The sequence below is a fragment of the Trichoderma camerunense genome, assembly GCF_050948025.1.
Source record: "Trichoderma camerunense strain CBS 138272 chromosome Unknown V8C40scaffold_29, whole genome shotgun sequence".
Lineage (NCBI taxonomy): Eukaryota > Fungi > Ascomycota > Sordariomycetes > Hypocreales > Hypocreaceae > Trichoderma > Trichoderma camerunense.
In genome coordinates, this window is record NW_028145341.1 from 96,368 (window position 1) to 117,072 (window position 20,705).

Sequence of the window (20,705 nt, forward strand, 5' to 3'; positions counted from 1 at the left end):
CTGACGTAAGCTGGAATGCTCCCATCTCCATCTAAGACTACAAACAAATACATCACAGTGCACATGAAAACGTATAAGTGAGTGGGTAACCTCTGGTATATTTTATTATGTTAAATAAGTGATACGCAGAAAGCGAGTCAAAGCCTATATCGTCCCTCCCCGGCACAAAAGCAAAAGCAAGCAGTGCCCCTCAAAGTACTCTAACCAAAAAGTAAACCAACCATGAAGATCCAAATCGAAATAAATCGCCGTCTACAATGCAGATCCCCCAAGTAAAAGGGGGCTCGATGCAGAGACAGCAAACCATTTGCTTTTTTGTGTATGTTCTCCATGATCCTAGTCTAAGTGCTCCAAGAAAAACTGCTCCCAATTTTTTGTCTTCTTCCATGCCAGCAATAAAACGATGGCGGCGATAACCACGATTGGTGGTTGAGAAAGCCCCAAACAAGAAAAGGGGAGGCCCCCTTACCAACCACCAACCCACTCAACGTCTCCCAGATCGGTGCGCCTATCCTTGCGCCAGTTCCAATCTTTGGCCTTAGTCCAAGAATTTTCCTTGAGGCGATCCTTGCTCCAGCCCTTTCCATAATTGTTGTGTAAAGTATTGTTATTGTGAGAAGTAGAAAAATGATCCCAAACGCCCGCTTCATAATATTTGTTGTTGTTATTGTTGTTGCTGTATCCAAACCCGAAATGACGACGCTGCTTCCAACCGGGGCTTTTCTCCGGCTCCATGCTGATATTCTGGCCCCTACGACGCTCACCAAGCGCCGCCCACTTGTCAATGTTGCCGCGCTTAGACGGAGGCGAGTAGCGCGGCGTGATAGTAAAGGCCTGGTGCTTGGTGGGCGGCGCGGCCTCGTGAAAAAAGAAACCATCTGCAACCAAATCATCGTCCACATCCCCCTTGATGTCGTGAGCCGCGGGAACGGGCTCAGACTTTGGCACCGAGTGTTCGTTGGTGCTCTCGTGGCTCCAGGTGCGCGAGTTGAGCTCCTGGAGAGCGTTGACTCGCTGTTGCGCCTGCTGCTCCTCTTCCTCGTCCTCATCCCACATGTCGCTCCAGCTCTTGGAAACCGTGTCCTTCTGCATGCCAAAGACGGTGGCCATGGAAGGGAACGGCTTGCCCATGGCGATGGGCAAAGATCCAGCAGCGGGAGAAACCTTCTTGGGCAGGGGAGGAGGGCGAGTAATGTTGAAGGCCCTCATGCGAGACTCCATGATGCGCGTGTCCAGGATGGAAGACGACGGGGTCTGCACATAGGCGGAGCACCAGTCGTTTGTCTCACCCGACTTGGAGAAGAGGTCTTCGCTGTAGCTCTCGTCATCAGGGATGGCGCTGAGCTGGCGACGATGAGCAGGAGTCTCATTAAGCGCCTTGGTCCACGGGAAAGCGCCTCCATCAACGTGTGGGGTTTGGATCGACGGAGTACGAAGAGGCTCACGATGGGCGGATGCAATAGTAGGGTTCTCAGCACCGCAAAAGTCGTCAAGGCTCTCGTCCTCCGTCGTAAAGCTCACAACGCGAAGGAGGGCATCCCGGGCACCCTCAAGGGAACGCTTCCTGGGATCCATGTTCATGCACTGCACGATGACCTCGTAGGTGTCCTGGGACATGCTAGGGAAGACATCAAAGAGGCTCTGCTTGTCACGAGAGAAGTCAAGGAACAGAGGGTCAGACTCGGTGGGGGTAGTGAAGGGGTTGCGAGAGAAGAGAATGTTGAGGAGGCAGATACCAATGGCCCAGATGTCGGCCTCGGCGGGCGAGTATCCAGCACCGGCGGAGTCGAACTGCTCAGGGGCCATGTACCTGTCACTGCCAACGGTGGTCTCATAAGACCACTTGTCGGTAGTCGCAAGGCCAAAGTCACCAAGCTTCATGGCACCATCTTGAGTGAGGAAGATGTTCTCAGGCTTGATGTCGCGGTGATAGACTCCCTTAGAGTGGATAAACGCGACAGCATCGACCAGCTCGAGCATAAACTGACGAACATGCTCGGTCTCGAGGGGTCCATGACCGTTGCGGATGGCCTCATAGAGGTCGCCCTGAGCGCAAAACTCCATGACCAAGAAGACGTGCGCATCAGTCTCAAACGTGTCGAGCAGGTTGACGATGTTGGGGTGCGATCCGAGGCCGTTATGCAAAGCATACTCCTCAGATTGGTCGTCAACGGCGAGTTCGAGACCGATGTCGCAAGGGGCTGACTTCTTGGTCAGGCACTTGATGGCGACAACCTGGTTGGCCACGGTATCCTGAGCCATGAAGACCATGCCAAAAGAGCCATGGTTGAGTGGTGAGATGGTCTGGTAGCGACCTCCATCAAGGAGGAGGCCACCAGTGAACTTGTTCCTCAAGCATTCCATGCTGAAAAAGGTTGAGATGGGAAAAATAAAATAAAATATAAGATAAAAGGGGGAAGTCGAGATGAAAAGAGACGAAAAACAAGACAAGCAAAACTTATTTATACAGGCGTTTTGTTTGGTGACAAGATATGTAAAAACCGATATATGCCTTTCTCTTTTATCGTGAATCAAAAAGCAGCCTTTGGGTAAAAGAAGCGTTCGACGTTTCTATACGCAAGGTTGCGATGAGGCGAAGTAAGGAGAAGAGACGAAAAAAGACTGCTCAAAAAAGACAAGCAGTTGAAGAATCGAATAACAGATAACCGAAATGTACAAGCCGTTAGACAAAGAAAAGAGGTGAGACGACAGGTGTAGCCACGTATGATATTTGTTGGTTGGTTGGTGTGGAAGTGTTTTTGGCGGAGTGTAGTAGTAGTAGTTTTATCAGGTGCGCATTGGTTGAGAGGTTTCAAAAAGAGGTAATGAAAAAAGAAGAGACAAAGGAGATGCGAAGTGATGAAGAACCGTGGCCAAAGATGCCGAAAGCCGGCTTGCGTATAGAGAAGAAAGTTTAGAAGAGATGGGAGATTCGTTATGATAGCATCGAGGTCGCGTTATGGAGGTTGTGCGTAAATGAACGACTGGTGATGATTATTGGTTGCTTGTATCGGAAATGAGAAGACGGCGAGGGTCGGATCCGTCGAGTCGAGAGAGGTAGGCGAGTTGAGTATGGTGTTGAGAGGAGTGACAAGTCAAGGAGAGTGAAGCAACGTGGCGGACCAACCAAACTGGCGGCCGGAAGCGGAGCGTAGCTCTCGCTGAAAGGGGGGTGACTCAATCAAGGCGACGAAGATTGTACTGGAGTCGCGAGCGCAGTTGAGCCGAAGAACTTTTGGGTGAAAAAGCCGCTGTTGGGAAAAGAGGCTTGTGCCTTATCCGCCGTGTGACTCGATGAAGATTGACTGAAGATGTCGAGTGCGGGCCGAGACCGGGGTTGGTATGACGAGAACGGCGGGAGGCTGAGTGCCGAGGCAATAGAGTAGAAAATTGGCGACGATATAGTTTGCGGCGAAGCAGTGACAGACAGGACAGTAACACGCTGACAGACGGGAAGCTTGTTGCGGCGTCGAGAATGTCAAGTAGACAAAAGGCGCTGATGGACCGCTGTAGGGGGATCTTGCAAGGCAAAGGGACCCTTCTTTCTCTCGTCGACTGTATCAGGGGATCGGTCGGGATAGTTGACGGACTTGCGAGCGGATCGTCTCGGGGTGGCGAATTGAGAGTTTGGAGTCAATGCGAATGGGCGCAATGGCAGAGTTTCGAGGATGACGAATAGGAGTTGAGAGAGACGCAAGCTCGAGGAGAAAGAAGGCCTTTGAGGTTGGAGGACAGCAGTGCCAGGGGGGAAGGAGGAGATGTGATGGGGGAGGGAATGAAGAAGTAATGTAGGAACAGGAAGGGTGAGAGAGAGGATGAAAAGGGAAGACTGGAGACTGGACTGGGGATGAGTAAATGGCCGGTGGAAGAGAGTGGAAGCACGGGGGTGTGCACAAGAGCCACGAGAACCTGCCAGCAGCAGCGCTGGGGGGGTGGGGCAGCGCACTAGCCCGCTACCAGCGTCCCATTGAACGAGCGCTACAGGGCGCTACTTACAGGTCAACAACGGTATCGGTACAGTTAGCACGCAGCCTACAGTGCCTTATGGTACAGCGCTTGGTTGGACTTGGTAGGAGGATTGATATCCATTAATCACTAGTTCGAGTACTGGGTACCTGTGCCTCGGCGTCGTGCATGCGGCGGTGCGGGTGCAGCTTGGACACGAGTACGGGGTACTCGGTACTCGGCGGTCGGCGCAGGGTCCTGGCACACACCTCGTTTTTAGGCAGGACTCGTACAAGTACCTACAGTACTCGATTGGAGTGCTCAGGACCACGTTGCAGCATTGAGGTTAATGTTGGGTATCAGTACGAGCTCTGGGCTTTGTACACGGTGTTTGGGGCCCATGCAAGTACTCCGTGGCGCATACTGAGTACAAGCCGCCGTGCACCGTGCGCGCTCACGAGCTCAATCGTTGACTCTTTTGCTTCCGGCTGCGGCCTCGCCATCTTTGTTGGGCTCTGCTGAGAGAGTCACGCGTGGTCAGTTGCGGAGCACCGTGCGGGCTTTTGCACTTTGGATTGCACCACGCATCCCGCAGGTTCCCGGGCCATGCAGTTTAGACTGCTGCGCTGGGCACAAAAAGAGAGATGGCGAGGTACCAAGAGTCCAGATAGTACAAGCGTTTAATGCTACTGCTTGGTACTCGCAGTAGGTACCCGATAGGGCCTAATCGGGTTGGGGAGTCGCGGAGTACTCCGTGGCAGCAGTTTTGGTTGCGCTGCAGGCTGCTCGCATGTACAGCAAGTACTTTCTGCAGGTCAGGTACAGATTGGTCTTATATCAGGCCACGCATAGACTGACGATTCGGTACAATCTTCACGGCCTGCATGCCTTCAAGATAATCCCCCGTATCGGTGTGCACTGAATGGGACCACGCAATGGATTGGATTTCTTACAACATGCGCCGGAATCGCTGCATGAGTCGCATAGTGGTCCTTTGTAAACGTAAACATCAATAATTCGTACAGTACTATTACGAGTATGTAATGCTGCTTGTTGATGACGAACAACTTAAGAGCCGCTTGGAATGAGAAAGCGGATTGAGTTGTTTTAGTCACCTCCCAACAGGCAAGTCGCAACTGTTAGCGTTTTGGCCGACTGGTGACGTGCCACGCTAGCAGCAGTGCCAATAGAAATGCCAATATCGACCGGCGCTGACAAACTTGACGCCTCCCCTGGAACTAATGGCCAATGTAGAGGTTCATGTTCCATTTACGTCCAGCAATGCAGTCACGCCAGGTGGCGGTCCCCACAGACGACGAAATGACGAGGGTCTGCGTGACTGGGCCGTGCCGCTGCTGTTTGGGCCACTGTGCAGCTTAACAATTTAGCACAGCATCGTCACCACCTTAGTATCCCTATCGATTCGCTCACCTTACAGCACTCATACAGGTGGTGCCAGTAGCGTCTATCTTCACCGCACGGACGGGCATCAATGCGAGTTACTCATCCTTGGGGAACCCAAGTCCGCAATCCGGAGCACACCCTCAGCCAGGCGACCCAAAGATGCGATGCGTGCCGCTGCCAATCGCCAGTCTCGGGCCAGCACCGCCGGGGGGGGGGGGGGTTGAATGGACGAGTATTCGTATGTACACGCACACGCATATGCACTTGTACGTGTACATGCTGGAGTACATGTCATGCTCTCTCTCTGTCTGCAGGATCGCTTAGTTGTATCTCGGCCGCGGATCGCCATCCGTCCACGTCGCGGCACGACAAGTCGAAACAGACAGGCAAAAAGGAAGAACATGACAGCAGTGCTGCGTGGCACCAATTGAGATGCATATATCGTCTCTTCTGCTTTCGTCCCCGCGTTTATTTTGCCCGCAGCAAGCGCTGAGATACAGGGTCTCATAGTCATACAGGGTCGAGGGCACACGACATCAATCAATCCAAACGGGGCTGCAGCTCTCTGTTGCTGATACGACTATTGTTTGCTTCTCACGCTAGACTTGCTAGCCAGCACCCAAAGTTGAGCTACCTACCTATCTCGCATCCCGTGTTCCCAAATGTGGTAGCGATGATCGCAGATGCTAGACAAAAGGTAAGATACGAAGTGGTAACAGAAGCTTGAGATTATCTGGCCAATCCCTCCATCGCATATCTTTTACTGTACACACCTCTACAGCACTGTGCCTCAACCGGTGGCAGAAAAGATGGGCATTGCATAGCCTCCATCTTCATTTACAACGGCTCTCCCCTCCACCCCCCTTCTTTATTCTCTATCTACTCGTACTCGCACTATGTATATGATAGCTGACGCAGCCGCGCTTCATACGGAGTACATTGGGTCGCCATACAGTACGAGTACATATCGCTCTGCGTGCGGTTGCCCGTCAAGGTCCTCGTACAGGTAATTAGACTTTCTGCTATATATGTCGTGATTGACGAGATTAGCCTCTCTGCGCAGTGCCAAACCCGCGGACCTGGACAGACAGTACCTCGAGCACTGGTACCTCCGCACCCCCGTCCACGATGCATCTCGGTTGCAGCTCAAGAGGGGAGACGAGAAACAGATACCCTTGGTCCAAGTACCTGCCGGATCCTGCGCAGATTGTCGAGCCCGACCGGGTTTCTGCGTTTCATGTGCACAGGTATGTCCCAATGCCGGACCTGATTGGACCGAGACATGATTTTGTTTCTTTCCTTCATACTGTATCGTATCGTAGAGAAACTCGGGGGGTTGATACTGTATACCGTACACAGTACAGGTTCGTTTCGTGCCTTGTGCAACCCTTTGTCCGGCTTGTCTCGACTTGCGTCCAACCACGGCGGCAGATCTGGTGCACTGTCGGACACCAGAAACTCGAAACAAACGAGTTCATGTACTCCCCAACCATTGGCACCGGCAGTGTTTCACATTCGGAGCGCCATGTCCAGGGAGAGAGAGCAATCAAGCCACTTTTTTTGCAGCAGATACTGTAAGGGAGGGAGACTCAGACATGATGCTGTTTTTGCCATTCTTCAAGGGCGAGTGAACCCTTGGTTATAGAATTTTCCATTTATGGCACGGCTGTGCAATTATCGGACCATTGCGTGAAAACAGAAAACCGAAGAAATGACGAGCGAAGCCTGCATTGGAATGCCCGTTTCGCAGCTTGCCTCGGGTTTCTGGGGGAACAAGATGGAAGCCAACAAATAGCCAAAATAAGGCCCGTCCATGCATCATCCTGCGCCGCGCCGGCGCCTTGACTGGCACTGGGCGTTGGGCAGGCATCCTCGGCCGGCTAAAGTAAACAAAAAACGGCGCTTCAATTGGTTGCCTTGGACGCATCCAGGAATTGACCCCCTTTTGATTGATTTTCGTTTTTGAGCGCAAATCAATAACTCGCAACTGTTGATCCGTATGTGCGAGTGAGTATATTCACTCGTATGTAAGTACAGTTACCTGTAACCAGCATGGATGCAGCTGCAAGTACGGATACGGAGACGGATTATGATTATGGGGTCTGCACTTTAATGCCGGAAGCAAACCGCCGTCCGTCCAGGTACACCGGAGTTGCAAGTACCTGATAATTTCAATCCCCAATCCCAATGCCCAGACTCCCTCCTTACCCAGTATCCAGTGTTATTTCCCACCGCAATACGCAACACGCAAGCATCCAGTCTATTCTGTCAACGTGTCCTGTCCTGTTCTAAAATTGGTGAGTCGAGAGTCAATGGAACTTTCCATCACGGCCGCTCTCATTCCACAGCAGTGGCAATCGCTATTTTCGTCACTCAATTGCCGTCATAGGGGCCCAGTATTGATATGTTTCTCCATAGATAGATAGATAGCACGAACTTACAATCACGATGGAGCACGCAAGAAGGTGCCCATCCATCTGTTGTTACTCACAGTACAGTGGGCTCTAGTGCCGCTGTCGGCGGATAAAGCAATGCGGCACGGCGCTGTAACCACTAGCATGCCCGCTAGCACCATCAAGCATCAATCAATCAATCAACGGGACAGATGGGTGTGGTTCTCCCCCTGGATGCTGTCTGAATGGCGAGCTTTTTCGCTAAACGAATGCGCAGAGTGGTGTCATCCTTTACAAAAAGCAAGCAAACATAAGCCGTTTTGTTGATCCATCAAGGTCCAGTTCTACAGCAGCGCGACATTCCTACCCCCTACCGACCACAACAAGCACTTGCATGGAAAATCCTGCTTTTTTTGCATTTCCCTCGTGTACGTAAATTCGAGAGAGACTAGACTAGGGGGCGCAAAACGTCGCCCTGGCAAAGCGATAGAACAGCAAAGAAGCACCAGAAGACAAAAAGCCCAGAGCAAAAGAGAGACAGAAGAAGAAGAGAAAAAACCTCCCCTGACCGCCTTCCAAGAGGCTAAAGTCATCGAAAGGTGCTGCACGCTGACGCACCTCAATGCGCCTCTAATGCAACCCTCATGCATGCAGGCTACCCCGAATGATACTACTCGTGCTTCTTTGTCTCAGTCCAACAGTCCAACAACCACACACAGCAGCCAAGCAGCCCAGAAGACAGACCCAGACCCCCTAATTAATTCAAGCCAGGAACTAGCCTAGACTGCTGTAGAGTGCTGTATCGTAGTACTACGAAGGGGGTGGCCCCCGTCAATGTGCGTCGGGCTCTAGGGTAGCAGGGCCGCTTGGCACCAAAGAGGCAAGTAGGACGAAAAATTACCCAAACAATGACGATTGCTCGCCCGATTGAGGGGGGAAAAAGAAGGTAAAGAAGTGTGAGAAAAAAAAAGGGCTCCATCGTAGGAAAATTTTCCCTTTCCCGCTGGTGCCCCTGGACCTGTTTTCTTCTCTCTCAGCTACAGTTTATTACGACTACGCTCTTACTAAACACTGCAACCCCAGCCTTGCCGACTCCCGCTACTCTCTCGCTTTCTTTTTTCTTTGGTACGAGTACGTAAAAAGACTGCACTAGAATATTCCGCAGGCTGTCTGTCCCCTCACCGCCTGCATCTTCTCAGCATCCCTTGTCTACCTAGTGGTAGTTTCTCAGCTAAAGATAGACAAGACAGAAAAGACAAGAGAAAAAGAGATGGCTGCTGAGACAGATTTTGGCGAGTTCCAAGTCCTCCTGCTAGACATTGGTATGGCGCCCCCTCCCCCCACTTACCCCGGGCTGATCAACGTGGCCAGCGACGAGCTGCGCGAATTCGCATCACGGGTTGCCCTTTGCTTCTTGCTCGCATCTTCCTCTCATGTCCCTCACGTCCTCTTCGCCTGCTGATTGCTTATCGCGCAACCTTCACTCATGCAGAGGGCACCGTCTGTCCCATCTCCTTTGTCAAGGATGTCTTGGTGAGTTCTCCCTTGGCTGGCTCTCATTCGTCACCCGGCGACGGTCTGGATTCGCTGTCCCGTCAATCGCCGCCGGCCATCCCTGTCCGGCAGCCAATCGAGTGGCGATGTGCAAGACTAGACCACCCTTGCCTTTCCCCAACACGACACCTAGCTTCCTGCTCAACCACCTTATGCGCGCATAGTGCTGGTGCTGCTCTTCATTGCTGTACTCGTCCACTCGTCTCTGTCCCGTCCCGTCCCAAACGCCGTGGCTGACTTTGAATGGGCCCTGCGCCGTGTCTCTCCTCACTTCAGTTTCCCTATGCCCTCGATGTTCTCCCCACGTTCTTGACTGAGCAGTGGGATGAGTCGAGCTTTGCCGAGTACCGCAACGCTTTCCCCGAGGAGTACCGCAACGACCGCAGTGCCTTTGAGGCCCACGTTCGGGACCTCGTCGCCCGAGATGTCAAGGCTTCGTACCTAAAGGCGCTCCAAGGATACCTCTGGAAGAAGGGGTACGAGTCCGGAGTCCTCAAGGCTCCACTGTTCCCTGACGTGCCGCCTTTCATCACCAATGCCCATGCGGCCGGCCAAAAAATCATGATATACTCGTCCGGATCGGTCCCGGCCCAGAAGTTATTCTTTGCTCACACGACCGCCCAACCCCCCGACATGAGCGTCCTTATTTCTGACTGGTTCGACACCGTCAATGCGGGGCCCAAGACCGACGTGGCTAGCTACACCACTATCCTGTCTCACTATCCGGACATCAGCCCCGCACGTTGGATCTTCCTGAGCGACAACCTCAACGAGGTGGACGCTGCTCGCCAGTCGGGCATGCACAGTGTCCCGGCCGTCAGACCGGGCAATGCACCGCTGCCGTCCCATCACCCGTTGACTGAGTTTGCCCTTTCCGAGTTCACTCCAGTCTCCGTTGCACAGGCCGCAGCTGCTATTGCATCCAAAAAGTCGGCCTGAAAGATAGAAAGCCCGTTGGGGATTGGTAGCTCGACTTTCAACACTCAAGCAAGTTTCCCTTCGCCGTACTCGTAAATACCCCCCACGAGTCAGTTGATGGCGGGGAAAGAATCCGGTAGTCAGGTGTTCAACATCGCATATTTAGATGACGGCAGCTTCGTGCAAGTATGTGCTGATATGTCGACAAATTTTGGCCAGCTAAAAAGGAAGCATTGCTATTTGACTGGGTCGCTTGTGAGATCAACCATGCGGGGGACTAGTTGACCGCCATCTCGACGCTCGGTTGGAGGTTTCGACCTACTTGGGGGTGTGTGGGAGGGGGAGAGGTATGTAGGGAGGAACTTCCTAGGCGGTCAGTGTGTGGCTTGCTTCTTCTCTAAAAAAACAACCAAAGAGAGTAGTTCTTTGCCGAAAGTATCATGACGCTCCGCACCCGATTTTGTTGGGCCCTAGTGCATGAAGCTGTTCGTCCAAGATGCCGCATACCGAGTTGGGAGCTGTGTCGTGATCCGAAGCTTCCTGTCCGTCAGAAGAAGGACCAATCAGGTCTTTCGTCCTTTGAGAGTCATGACGAAGTTGTTTCTGGTCTTTCCTGGGTTGACCTCTTGCTTTGGGAACGCCAGGCCTTCCTTTACCACTCCGGCGACTCTTCTCCATAAGCTGTAGGCCAGTTTCTGTGTCTTCTTGCTCCTCACTCTCGTGTAACAAAGCGCAGCCATCAGCTCGTCAAACTTGTCATCCGTAAAGTACCGCGAATTGTCGACACAGCTCCTCGGCAGGACGACGAAGAGACAGGGAAAGAGAGGTTCGGTAGTAATCGTGGTATCGGTATCGGCCCGGAGAAACGACTGCGTTCGTAGAAGCATGGCGCCACGGCCGAGCGCATCGGGCACGAAGTTGAGAACCAAGCTCAGCGAGATGATATCGAATGGGCCCTTGCCATTTTCAGGCAACGGCCTCTCCATAAAGTCCTGCTGCTGAATGCCCGGTTCCTGGCTGTTCAAGTCAATGTGCTCAACGTTGAAGATTTTGCTAGTTGAACAAGCGTTTCGGGTGCTCAACGCCCCGACTTCGAGCATCTGCAGAGGTTGAGTTTGTTTCTTGAGCTCATCTAGCGGGAGCCATCCCATGAGAACCTTTGACGTGTCTCCTCCTCGGTCGATGCTTTGTCCCTGTAGGCTGGCCTTTTGATAGTGATCCAACCCTCCCAGGCTCTCGAGCTCAGCTGTGATCTTGGTTTCTGTTGCCTTATCTCCGGCTCTGATGGCCCTTGTTCGAGTCTTTTCCAGCTGATGGTGCTTGTTGATCAGAGTCCTGCTTGCTTTGCGAGTCATAGAACGCGATGGTGTAGCAAGCGGCGGGCGGCCTTGGGTGAGACGAGTCAACGTCTTTTTCTTCTTGACGACCATGGTTCCTGGTGTTGTTGGGGAGGGTTCTCCCAGTATATCTGTCAGATATGGGAGATGTCTTGGCTATGAGGATGAGCTGTTGATGAGCAGGACGAGCTTCGTGGTGACACTCGCACCAATTCCAATATCATGGACAGCTGCTGACAAAAGAACGAGATGACGCCTGTGATCCTGGCTGTGGCATAGCTAGCCTTTCACCGTTGATGTTGCATCGTGTAATAAGACCTCGTATCGATAGTTTCTGCGTACGAGGTGCTGCGTTCAGAGTTTCGACGCCTCTGCGTGCAGACAAAATGACCATCTGGCACGAAATGATGAGAATGGCCATATTGAACACACTTTTTTACTTATAAATACTCATCCGAATGCGGTTAGCACGTTTGGCAAAACCTATCAATGATGCTCGTGGATGAAAGTCACATGATTTTTGCGCTGAACAGGCCAATCACAGCACACGCTTGCTGGAGCCCTAATTTTTTTTTCAATTTCGCCCACACTGGCGGATTAATCTACCTCACGTAGCTGGAGAGACTTCTTTTCCCTTCTCTTTTTTTTTTTTGCTTTCACTATTCCGATAAGTCGACAACTCCTCAACCGCACAATCCCTCTCCGTGCAAATTCGACACCAAGCCGATACAATGGCCCCCGCTAACAAGAAAGGTACGACTTGAAAGAGAGTCTTGTTGTCGTCGACGGAGCCGAAAGCCATCAAACCGTTTTTGCGAAGCGACGATATACACACACAACATAAAATGCTCTCCCCCAATCTCCGCGCAAGCATCATGCAGCAGCAGATTTTGCGAGTTCTGAATAAGAGCGATTGCTGATGCGTCATGTTCATGTAGCTGCCGCCAAGGGCTCCAAGCAGGCCAACGCCGCTGCCAAGGCCGCCCTCAAGGGTGTAAGTAAAATTCTCTTTTTGATATAAATCGCAGAACCAAGGAAATCGTTCAAGGGCAGTTTTCGCTAACAAGACGTGCTTCGATGTACAGACTCACTCCTCCAAGAACCGCAAGGTCCGCCTGACCACCTCTTTCCACCGCCCCAAGACTCTGGTCCTGTCCCGCGCTCCTCGCTACCCCCGCAAGGCCATCAACCACGTCCCCCGTCTTGATGAGCACAAGATCATCATCCACCCTCTCAACACTGAGAGCGCCATGAAGAAGATGGAGGAGAACAACACCCTGGTCTTCATCGTCGATGTCAAGGCCAACAAGGCCCAGATCAAGCTGGCCCTCAAGAAGCTCTACGACATTGACACCGTCAAGATCAACACCCTGATCCGGTATGTTTTTTCACGGTTCCGCGTTATGATGAAAAGAGGGATTGTTCTAATTCAATTTATAGCCCTGACGGCTCCAAGAAGGCCTACGCCCGCCTGACCCCTGATGTCGATGCCCTCGACATTGCCGCCAACAAGCTGTCCCTGGTTTAAGCTGGATACTTGGTTGAGCAGAGGTCGTTTTTTCTTTAGTCTTTCTTTTTTCTCGGCAACGGAATTGGTCTGGTCTTGAATGCGTGCGCACAACACAAAAAGCATGGGCATCGGAAACTATGGGAGTTGAAGCTTTGTCACTTATCGGATCGAAATTATGATACTATATGCAAAGACAAGCCGGTCCATCCACGTACCGAATTTCGGGGAAAACCATAAGAGAGAATAAATGAAGACGGGAAGTGATGACAATTTCCAATGTTCGCCATGATGATTGTTCCATGTTTGATTCATGTTCCCAATCTTAGCACTGCGTAGTTCAACAATGCTAAGCCCAAGCAATGCAATCCCATCATCCTCAAACTCACAACCCTCGTCGGTGGTTCTCCATATTGGAATAATTAGTTCAAGAGAAGGAAGAATGTCTAATTCCCATTCCATGTAATCAAATCCATATCCTCATAGCACAATACATAGCATCCATCATACATAATCGTACAACCCACCACCCCAATTCCCTCCACTCGTCTATTATGAACGCATGTTATTCAAATGCTTCATCGTCAAAAAGTTAATATCCAAAAACCGATCCACGCAATTCGCCAAGCACCCTTCCTCGCCCTTCTCCAGCTTCGCGCCCTTGATGTTGCCAGTCACGCACTTTTTCCAGCAAATCTGCGTCAAGTTGTGCGTCTCTACACATTTACTTCGTCAGCAAACAATAAATCATTCCCCCAGCTCTCAATTTCTCTCTACGTAGTAGAAGGAAAAGAGGGGAGCAGGAGGGAGAAAAGGAAACGTACGGGCTTGAATCTGCGACCGCTGCTGCTCATTCGCAAGAAACTGGCGGAGCTCCGTCTTATCTTTATCGTTGAGCTTCTCGAGGTCGAGGTTCTCGATTCCAGTCTGTGCGGCGTTCATGATGGGCAACCAAACGTTATCGTAATATTCGTGAATAAAATATCAAATTTCTCTTGAAAGTGAATGTGACCGGAGTATGTGCTCGTTGTAAAGGACGGGGGGCGGTAAATCCGGGGCTTTGTATGTAGAATTGATTGAATGGGATGGAGGCTGATAATAATTTTTCCTTGCTTTGGGTTTTGGGCCAATGGTGGTGTAGTGTTGGAGGTGTTGGTGGACGAATGGGAGGAGAGGGATTTGTCTCCACTTTGGGATAGCTTGGAATGCCTTCAATAGACATGATGAAGATATTGGACTTATATATATTCTTGGTTCTCAATTTTAAGAAGAAGAGAAAAAGTATGTGTGATCTTGTATTTCTAGCACAAGCTTCTCAAGACATATGGAAATGACAAATGTATGTATGTATATGCATAATGAATTCAAACTATTATATCACAAGCAAGGCTATAATCATGACCGCACGCCTCAGAATGCTTCCCGAGTCTATGATGCCAATTCTACCCTAACAACGTCCAATGAATAAACAAGAAAACGAACAACAAACGACAAAACAAAAAAGACAAAACAAGCAAACAAAACTAACCCCCCTTTTATGTACCAGACCGCTACATGCGACTCTCGTTCTTTATATCCAGCGCTTCAGTCTCGCCACGGTAATCATGAGAATGCAGAGAACAGCCATGAAGCCGATGACGCCAAAGAAAGGCCCGAGACTTTCGCCCCCTCCAAATGGCACCTTGACGTTCATTCCAAACACACCGCTGACCAAGTTGAGCGGAACGAGAATAGATCCAAGCATGGTGATCTTGCTCAGCACTCGGTTCGTGTCGGTACCCTGGGAGATGCTGTTGATGGACAAGGTGGCCAGGTAATTGCTGTGGGCGCGAGACAGAATCTTTTCAAAGTGGCCCAGGTTGGTCGCCATGGTCACAACGTGATCCTGAATGTCACCAAGGTACATGCCGATATCCATGTGCGGCGTCACTTGGTAGTTTTCGTTACAGCGCTTGGTGAATCCACGGAGGACGTCAGCCTTGCCGCCCAAGAGTCGCAGGAGGGCCATGCAATTCTTCCGCACTCGTCCAATAGACCGCAGGAACGTGTTTGAATCGTCGTACCGCATGACAAACACTTCGTCTTCAATGGCGTCGGCTTCAATCTCAATCTGGTTGATAACAGGGGCGAAACTATCGACAATGTTGTCACTGCCGCCACATTGTTAGCCTAACTACATATTGAATGTGAGAAAAGGAGGCATTGTGAAAACTTACATCAAGGCATAGCAGATCCAGTCGCTGCTAAGAGAAACATAGTCCTTAAGGGCCGTAATTCTCTTGCGCACCTCCGAAGCATGAGAGTTGGGTGTAAAGCTGAAGCTGAGCGTTCCCTCTCTGAACACAATGACATAGATGTTGAAAGGCTCGTATTCTTTCCCATCAGGTTCGTCTACAACATTAAACGACCGGAAGCACGCAAAATAGTACGACGGGAAAAGCTCAATCTTCTCTCGGGCTTCCTGAGTGACAATATCTTCAATGGTCAGAGGGTGAACGCCAAAGGCCTTGCAAAGGCCGTATACTTCTGCCTTTGTGGCGTGGTTGACATTGAGCCACCAGACACCGCCATCCTCGTCCTCTGGAAGTTCAAACAGCCCTCGGATATCTTCTCCCGGGAGGACGAGATCGGCCATCTCTGCGGCGTGAATCGTCGACTCCCATGCGGAAGAGAAGAAGCTGAAGCGTGTGTTGTCAACCGGAGGCTTCTGCTGCTGGAGCTTGGGAGGAGAAACACCTTCCGAGAACACCTTCTCGTTAGACATGGAGTCGTCAGAGGGAACCTCGAGGATATCGCCGTCCACCGTCACCATCTGTGCCGGCTTCGGTAAAGTAGACGTGCGTCGCAAGTCCCTGAAGCTCTCTGAGGCTTGAACCTCTGCTCGGGCAGCTCGTTCAGCCCGCTCTTCAGCCATAAAGTCCTCAAGATACTCGAAATCAATCCTGAGGTCGTGCTGCTTGGGATGCTTCTCCTGGAGAGGATAGCAGACATCTTCTTCGGCGGTCTTGTTGGTGAGGAAGCTCCTGGCATCGGCTTCTCCAGCATTACTGCGATGGCTTCGTCGGCTGGAGATGGACATGGCACGGCCAAGGACTTCCTCAACCTCGTCCCTTCCTCCAGAAAAGGACATCTCGCGCTCTCTTCGTCGAGCCTCGGCGAACGCTTTGACCGAGTTAGGGGGCGAAATGGATCTACCATCCACCGACGATTCCACCGTTGGGCGACGGCCGTGTCGCGGCGGAGGCTGGATATCTCCCTCTTCATCGAGTATGGCCTCTTCAAAATCACGGACTCTAACCGCCGCGTTGCCGGGCTCGGACTCGAGATGGCGAGCGCCGTACAAACTGTCGAAAGTTCCACGGCGCGGTCGCTCAGCTCGTTGAGCGGTTGAATGCTGTCGGTGGTCGTCAAGTTCAGGGACGGGGGCATCGTAGCCTCCCGCGTCGGGGAACGTTTCCTCGTGCTCAGACATGGTGAAGAATCTGGTTTATCGAAGGGACAAGAGCGGTCTGAATCGGATCGAAACTAAACTAACACCGCGCAACTCGGACGAAGCCTGCTGGCAACTCTAAGGGTTCTTGGACATAGTTTGGCAATGGTTTCTCTGACGCTTTAAGCCTGGGACAGGCTGTCAAGGGCCCTCTCGGCGCGGCAGAGGCGCGCCGAGTAGTTGGTTTGGAACAAAACGAAGACCCCTGGGTCTGTAGATGGTATTTCCCCCGTCTTTTGTAGCTGATGGAGCTACGGTAAAAGGTGAAGGGAAAATGCGGATTGGCGAGCGAACAACTATCAGAAGGCCAACTTATGGGGGTTCTTTGTTGACTCCGCTATAGACCCAGCAGCCGGGTCCTAGGAGCGAGGGGAAGATAACGACCGGGAAGGCGAGTTGAGCCAACTTGAAGGTTTTCGGGGTAAAGTCTGCGATGCGCAGAAGCGAGGCTTTTCGGGGACCCTACGGAGGGTTTATGGCTGCACAGCGGCTATGCGAGGCCTATCGAGTTATCGAAGAGATGTGGAAAATGGTTCCTTTCTCTGAAGGATTGATGGTGGTGAGTAAAAGGAGATTCTCCGAGTCTCGTCTCTTTTCGTTTGCGGCGAAGGGAAAAGGGCTGATGTGTGCGCCGCAAGGAGAAACGACGGGGTTTATACGCTATCACCTTAGCGAAAAAAAGGACTTGATTTGTTAGAAAGGCCCGAGAACACGCGTCAAGGGCTGATTAAATTAGGGAGACAAAAGGCATCAAAAATGGTGCCTTTGGCTTATGATAAAAAAAAAGAAGAAGAGTTTGTAGAGAGAACAAAGCCAAAGAGCAAGGAACCCGTTATTAGCCTTTTGGGCGAGGAGACGAAATTTTCCCTTTTAGCGGTGCCCGCCGCCACGAAAACCAGCTGGTGGTCGCTAAGCTGGTTTGGCCAGACCGAAGAGCGCTGCGTTTTGGGGGGCCAAAAAAAAAACTTGGTGCTGAGGGGGAGAAATTTTTACTGTACGAAAGTCGGAGGACAAAGGTTCCGTGGTACTTGGTTGGAGCACTAGGGGAACGGACTTGGACTTGGACCATGTTAAGGTTCTCACGTGTATCATATGATGCTATTATCCGGACAAGAGTATATTCTGGCTCGTCGCTCTCCCCTTGCCAGTACCTGCTACCGGCACTCAACGGTTTTCCCAGCGAGCGCCACCCGGTAGCTTGTCGCCCAGGTCCGCGATCACGGCACGTTTCGGCCTGCCAATGGGGAGAACCAGGGCAGTTTTGGGGGCATATGCAGGTGCAGGGCGGGATTAAATCGGTTTACGATGTTCTGATCGTCAAAGATTTATGTAACTTGTCGAGTAAACTCGATGACGGATCCAATAGGGCTGGTGATACACACAACTTTTAGCATGCGAGACGAGCATGTGAAAGTCCAGAACACTTATGTTCGGACAACGGCACGGATCCTTAGTATGTGTTGCTGTAATTGCCTCTCATCAGAGCTCCCCTCCGGCTGTGGTTTGCCGTGCAAGTAATCCGTAAAATAGCTCTCGAAAATGTTCAATGGGCGGATATCATCCCGGAGAATGATCGCTTCGATCACTTGCAGAAGCATTCAAATTGGTGCTACAGACATACGTCAAGGTGCTCTGATTGCCACCGCAAGCACTGTGCCGCTGCCAAGGTTCTGCATCATCTCCGCTCTCGCTTGCTGGACGCATCCCTGCTTGGAAATGATGCCCATCTCTCGGAAGATTTGATGGACTGACCGAAAAAATCTCCTTAATATGTGCCCGAGTCAATTGCATCACAGCTGCAGAAGCTGTACTCGTACTCACCCGTAACTTCAGCACGAGCACTTTATTGTTCTACATAGCTCTAGACAAGATCTCACGATTCAGAGTCTACACTAAAAACTTATGAGACAGAAATAGCATCCACGAGATAATACGATGACTCAGTATTACATACAACGTGTCACAAATACCAATACATGACATGCGCGTATATCGCTTAGAAAAAAGGGAGAAAGGGAAAAGAGAAAAAAATCTCACCAGGATGCATCATCATGTCTTCCTTCAGACCCCAAAATCCAAATGCAGTCAAGCAGTCCAGGTTAGGTCCCAGCAGTGACATGAGCTCGCACCGCCACACTTCCCCAGGCTGAGGCCCCACCATCTTCCCAGCCCGGAGATTTGCGCCACATGCATCACCTCTAAAGACGTGTCTACTATTACGGGCATGCAATCGCTCGGCAGACATCGTTAACTGCTTTGATTCCGCGCTCGCCCGTCAAATCTCTACGAAACCGCCCCCACACGCGATCCTACACGAGGAAAAGCGGATTGAATAAAAGCCGTCGAAGAAGAGGCGTCACGCAACATGGCGGAGGAGATCCTGGACAAAGTTCGGGATGTGGTGGAGGGCCAAATTGTCAGGACACCAGCATCCCATCTACCGAAGCGAACATCGGCTGACTGATTCTTTTTATCATGATAGGATTTTGAGGGCCAGCGACGAGCAGAAGGCCTTGCCACCCTGTTCCTTGCCCTGACAGGAGTATGAATGACCCCTCCTAGCCTCGAATTGACTACAATGCTTACAATTTCCAAGCTCATCGCATTCAACGTCGGATACGTACTACAAGACATCGTCAAATGCCTATATGTTGGACTAGGAGGAACGGTCTTGACATTTCTCATTATCATTCCGCCGTGGCCGTTCTATAACAAGAACCCGGTCAAGTGGCTGCCTATCGGATCTGCGTTTAACACGGGCGGGACATGACGACTGGATAACGCCGCTCTGAGCAGGCCCCGGCGTTTTGTCACGTTGTCAAAATCAGCATGTAGCTTAAATCTTTCCCAAAACATGTGCCACATTTCCCCTTCTCCATGTCGTGATATCATTCCTTGCTTTTGCTTCCCGTTCCGCCTGCTCCGTTTATCGACCGTACTTTTGGAACTCCCAGTCTCTGTTGTCTAGAGGGCAGACTGATCGGGCCTTTAGCCATCGTGAAATGCAGTGGAAGTGGAAAGCATGCTAGTAAATCGTCAGTCAGTCACTTGTGGTTATCGACAACGGCTGGTTCATGTGTGGGATGGACGCCTTACGTTGCAAATTCCCCATGCGACGGTGCACTCCTCGCTCGTAGCGGATGCCTGGTTCGCCTGACATTCTATGCCTGATGGGCGTAAGTAAAATTCCACCGGTAGGGCGGGGAGAAAGGCTCACAAAGATCCATGATATGGTTTCGGCAGATGGCGCAGTTGTCGACAACGATATCCCAAGCCCACAGGGCGACAGCGTTCCACTGTTTCAGTCAGTACTGCTCAGTCCCGCATTATATCGAGAAGTTCCTTCCAACATACCTTCTTGACTTCAAACTTCTTCTTGTCGGAGCCTTTGCTGACGACACCGTCGGCCTTTTTGGCGGCCACCGGGGCATCGCTCATTTCGACGTCAGCCATGTTCGGATAGCTCGTGACTTCTCAAGAAGCTCTAGCAGTGACGATGGTTCCGTGATATCGCAGTGTCGCGATGGGGATGTAGGGGTGTGAGGATGTGTAAACGAGTAAACGAGGGGAGCAGTCGAGCTCTCGGGACTCGATGGATGGATGATGGATGACCTGTGCGGCTCTGGTTAGCTATCAAGGTCCGTCGTAGCCTAATGTTAGTCCTGCAGTTACTCGCCTCAAGCAACGCTGCAGGAAATGCTGCTGATTAAGCCTTGTCACCGGATGCAGCAGGCCTGGATAAACCAGAACTGTGAGCTAAGAAATGGGGTCCGAGACAAATCCTGCAGAGATAAAGAAGAAGAAAAATGCCGAATCAACACCAAAATCCTGCTGCTGCTGGGCTATTCGGAGATGTTGTAACCGTGCAATTGCTGTACGGGACTCGAGTTACTGAGGCAAGGCAAATCGCAGCGAGGGGCACGCTTTGATAGCGGGCCGGGTACCAGTTGCAGGCGTAATGGATTCGCAGTTACTGCTGTCACTAGCAGCAGAATGCCCTGCGGGTTGCGAGGATGTACAGTTAGCGCTGTCAGCATGCGTGAGGAGACCTCTGGCCTACTTTGCGGCTCTGGATGCTTCTCTCCGCCGTTGCTGAGCCAGCCAATGACGACAAAGGCAGCCTAAGAGTAAACACCAAGGCGTACTGCAAGTCGCTG

The 20,705-nt window shown here is 51.5% G+C and overlaps 9 protein-coding genes across 9 annotated transcripts; 3 read left to right on the forward strand and 6 right to left on the reverse strand.

Moving 5' to 3' along the window:
• Nucleotides 1-441: 441 nt before the first annotated feature.
• Nucleotides 442-2,921, reverse strand: V8C40DRAFT_132743 (kinase-like domain-containing protein). The gene has a single exon (XM_083211076.1). It carries the CDS (start codon nt 2,362-2,364, stop codon nt 466-468), a length of 1,899 nt encoding a protein of 632 aa, XP_083067434.1. The 5' UTR covers nt 2,365-2,921; the 3' UTR covers nt 442-465.
• Nucleotides 2,922-5,376: 2,455 nt separating this feature from the next.
• V8C40DRAFT_258661 (uncharacterized protein) lies at nt 5,377-5,927 on the reverse strand. Its single transcript, XM_083218773.1, has one exon. It carries the CDS (start codon nt 5,861-5,863, stop codon nt 5,435-5,437), a length of 429 nt encoding a protein of 142 aa, XP_083067435.1. The 5' UTR covers nt 5,864-5,927; the 3' UTR covers nt 5,377-5,434.
• A 2,746-nt stretch (nt 5,928-8,673) lies between these two features.
• Nucleotides 8,674-10,506, forward strand: V8C40DRAFT_132831 (protein UTR4). Its single transcript, XM_083211078.1, has 4 exons — nt 8,674-8,873; nt 8,993-9,064; nt 9,235-9,275; nt 9,573-10,506. Exons 2-4 carry the CDS (start codon nt 9,013-9,015, stop codon nt 10,233-10,235), a joined length of 756 nt encoding a protein of 251 aa, XP_083067436.1. The 5' UTR covers nt 8,674-8,873; nt 8,993-9,012; the 3' UTR covers nt 10,236-10,506.
• On the reverse strand, nt 10,507-12,053 carry V8C40DRAFT_132805 (25S rRNA (adenine2142-N1)-methyltransferase). Its single transcript, XM_083211077.1, has one exon. It carries the CDS (start codon nt 11,642-11,644, stop codon nt 10,778-10,780), a length of 867 nt encoding a protein of 288 aa, XP_083067437.1. The 5' UTR covers nt 11,645-12,053; the 3' UTR covers nt 10,507-10,777.
• An 89-nt stretch (nt 12,054-12,142) lies between these two features.
• Nucleotides 12,143-13,437, forward strand: V8C40DRAFT_258674 (60S ribosomal protein uL23). Its single transcript, XM_083218774.1, has 3 exons — nt 12,143-12,545; nt 12,637-12,929; nt 12,992-13,437. Exons 1-3 carry the CDS (start codon nt 12,471-12,473, stop codon nt 13,077-13,079), a joined length of 456 nt encoding a protein of 151 aa, XP_083067438.1. The 5' UTR covers nt 12,143-12,470; the 3' UTR covers nt 13,080-13,437.
• Nucleotides 13,258-14,193, reverse strand: V8C40DRAFT_258675 (Tim10/DDP family zinc finger protein). Its single transcript, XM_083218775.1, has 2 exons — nt 13,883-14,193; nt 13,258-13,774 (listed from the first exon to the last, which is right to left on the reverse strand). Exons 1-2 carry the CDS (start codon nt 13,998-14,000, stop codon nt 13,611-13,613), a joined length of 282 nt encoding a protein of 93 aa, XP_083067439.1. The 5' UTR covers nt 14,001-14,193; the 3' UTR covers nt 13,258-13,610.
• Nucleotides 14,194-14,343: 150 nt separating this feature from the next.
• On the reverse strand, nt 14,344-16,755 carry V8C40DRAFT_133060 (magnesium transporter CorA family protein). Its single transcript, XM_083211080.1, has 2 exons — nt 15,275-16,755; nt 14,344-15,208 (listed from the first exon to the last, which is right to left on the reverse strand). The coding sequence occupies exons 1-2, from the start codon at nt 16,528-16,530 to the stop codon at nt 14,629-14,631; spliced, it is 1,836 nt and encodes a 611-aa protein (XP_083067440.1). The 5' UTR covers nt 16,531-16,755; the 3' UTR covers nt 14,344-14,628.
• A 1,584-nt stretch (nt 16,756-18,339) lies between these two features.
• On the forward strand, nt 18,340-19,403 carry V8C40DRAFT_258679 (signal peptidase complex subunit SPC1). The gene is made up of 3 exons (XM_083218776.1): nt 18,340-18,964; nt 19,031-19,090; nt 19,145-19,403. The coding sequence occupies exons 1-3, from the start codon at nt 18,914-18,916 to the stop codon at nt 19,316-19,318; spliced, it is 285 nt and encodes a 94-aa protein (XP_083067441.1). The 5' UTR covers nt 18,340-18,913; the 3' UTR covers nt 19,319-19,403.
• Nucleotides 19,192-20,429, reverse strand: V8C40DRAFT_258684 (SCF ubiquitin ligase complex subunit HRT1). Its single transcript, XM_083218777.1, has 5 exons — nt 20,225-20,429; nt 19,903-20,160; nt 19,766-19,844; nt 19,645-19,715; nt 19,192-19,573 (listed from the first exon to the last, which is right to left on the reverse strand). Exons 2-5 carry the CDS (start codon nt 19,999-20,001, stop codon nt 19,475-19,477), a joined length of 348 nt encoding a protein of 115 aa, XP_083067442.1. The 5' UTR covers nt 20,002-20,160; nt 20,225-20,429; the 3' UTR covers nt 19,192-19,474.
• Nucleotides 20,430-20,705: the final 276 nt, after the last annotated feature.

Bases quoted from the DNA above. Each gene is read 5' to 3' on its own strand.
- V8C40DRAFT_133060 (XM_083211080.1), bottom strand. From the start codon at position 16,530: ATGTCTGAGCACGAGGAAACGTTCCCCGACGCGGGAGGCTACGATGCC. The intron at 15,209-15,274 runs GTAAGTTTTCAC...ATGTGGCGGCAG, and splicing joins TGGATCTGCTATGCCTTGAT to TGACAACATTGTCGATAGTT.
- V8C40DRAFT_258679 (XM_083218776.1), top strand. From the start codon at position 18,914: ATGGCGGAGGAGATCCTGGACAAAGTTCGGGATGTGGTGGAGGGCCAA. The intron at 18,965-19,030 runs GTCAGGACACCA...TTATCATGATAG, and splicing joins ATGTGGTGGAGGGCCAAATT to GATTTTGAGGGCCAGCGACG. The intron at 19,091-19,144 runs GTATGAATGACC...ACAATTTCCAAG, and splicing joins TGTTCCTTGCCCTGACAGGA to CTCATCGCATTCAACGTCGG.
- V8C40DRAFT_258661 (XM_083218773.1), bottom strand. From the start codon at position 5,863: ATGACTATGAGACCCTGTATCTCAGCGCTTGCTGCGGGCAAAATAAAC.
- V8C40DRAFT_258684 (XM_083218777.1), bottom strand. From the start codon at position 20,001: ATGGCTGACGTCGAAATGAGCGATGCCCCGGTGGCCGCCAAAAAGGCC. The intron at 19,845-19,902 runs GTATGTTGGAAG...TGACTGAAACAG, and splicing joins AGAAGTTTGAAGTCAAGAAG to TGGAACGCTGTCGCCCTGTG. The intron at 19,574-19,644 runs GTAAGGCGTCCA...ACGATTTACTAG, and splicing joins TCGCATGGGGAATTTGCAAC to CATGCTTTCCACTTCCACTG.
- V8C40DRAFT_258675 (XM_083218775.1), bottom strand. From the start codon at position 14,000: ATGAACGCCGCACAGACTGGAATCGAGAACCTCGACCTCGAGAAGCTC. The intron at 13,775-13,882 runs GTACGTTTCCTT...GTAAATGTGTAG, and splicing joins GCGGTCGCAGATTCAAGCCC to AGACGCACAACTTGACGCAG.
- V8C40DRAFT_132831 (XM_083211078.1), top strand. From the start codon at position 9,013: ATGGCTGCTGAGACAGATTTTGGCGAGTTCCAAGTCCTCCTGCTAGAC. The intron at 9,065-9,234 runs GTATGGCGCCCC...TCACTCATGCAG, and splicing joins AGTCCTCCTGCTAGACATTG to AGGGCACCGTCTGTCCCATC. The intron at 9,276-9,572 runs GTGAGTTCTCCC...TCCTCACTTCAG, and splicing joins CCTTTGTCAAGGATGTCTTG to TTTCCCTATGCCCTCGATGT.
- V8C40DRAFT_132743 (XM_083211076.1), bottom strand. From the start codon at position 2,364: ATGGAATGCTTGAGGAACAAGTTCACTGGTGGCCTCCTCCTTGATGGA.
- V8C40DRAFT_258674 (XM_083218774.1), top strand. From the start codon at position 12,471: ATGCGTCATGTTCATGTAGCTGCCGCCAAGGGCTCCAAGCAGGCCAAC. The intron at 12,546-12,636 runs GTAAGTAAAATT...TTCGATGTACAG, and splicing joins CCAAGGCCGCCCTCAAGGGT to ACTCACTCCTCCAAGAACCG. The intron at 12,930-12,991 runs GTATGTTTTTTC...TTCAATTTATAG, and splicing joins AAGATCAACACCCTGATCCG to CCCTGACGGCTCCAAGAAGG.
- V8C40DRAFT_132805 (XM_083211077.1), bottom strand. From the start codon at position 11,644: ATGGTCGTCAAGAAGAAAAAGACGTTGACTCGTCTCACCCAAGGCCGC.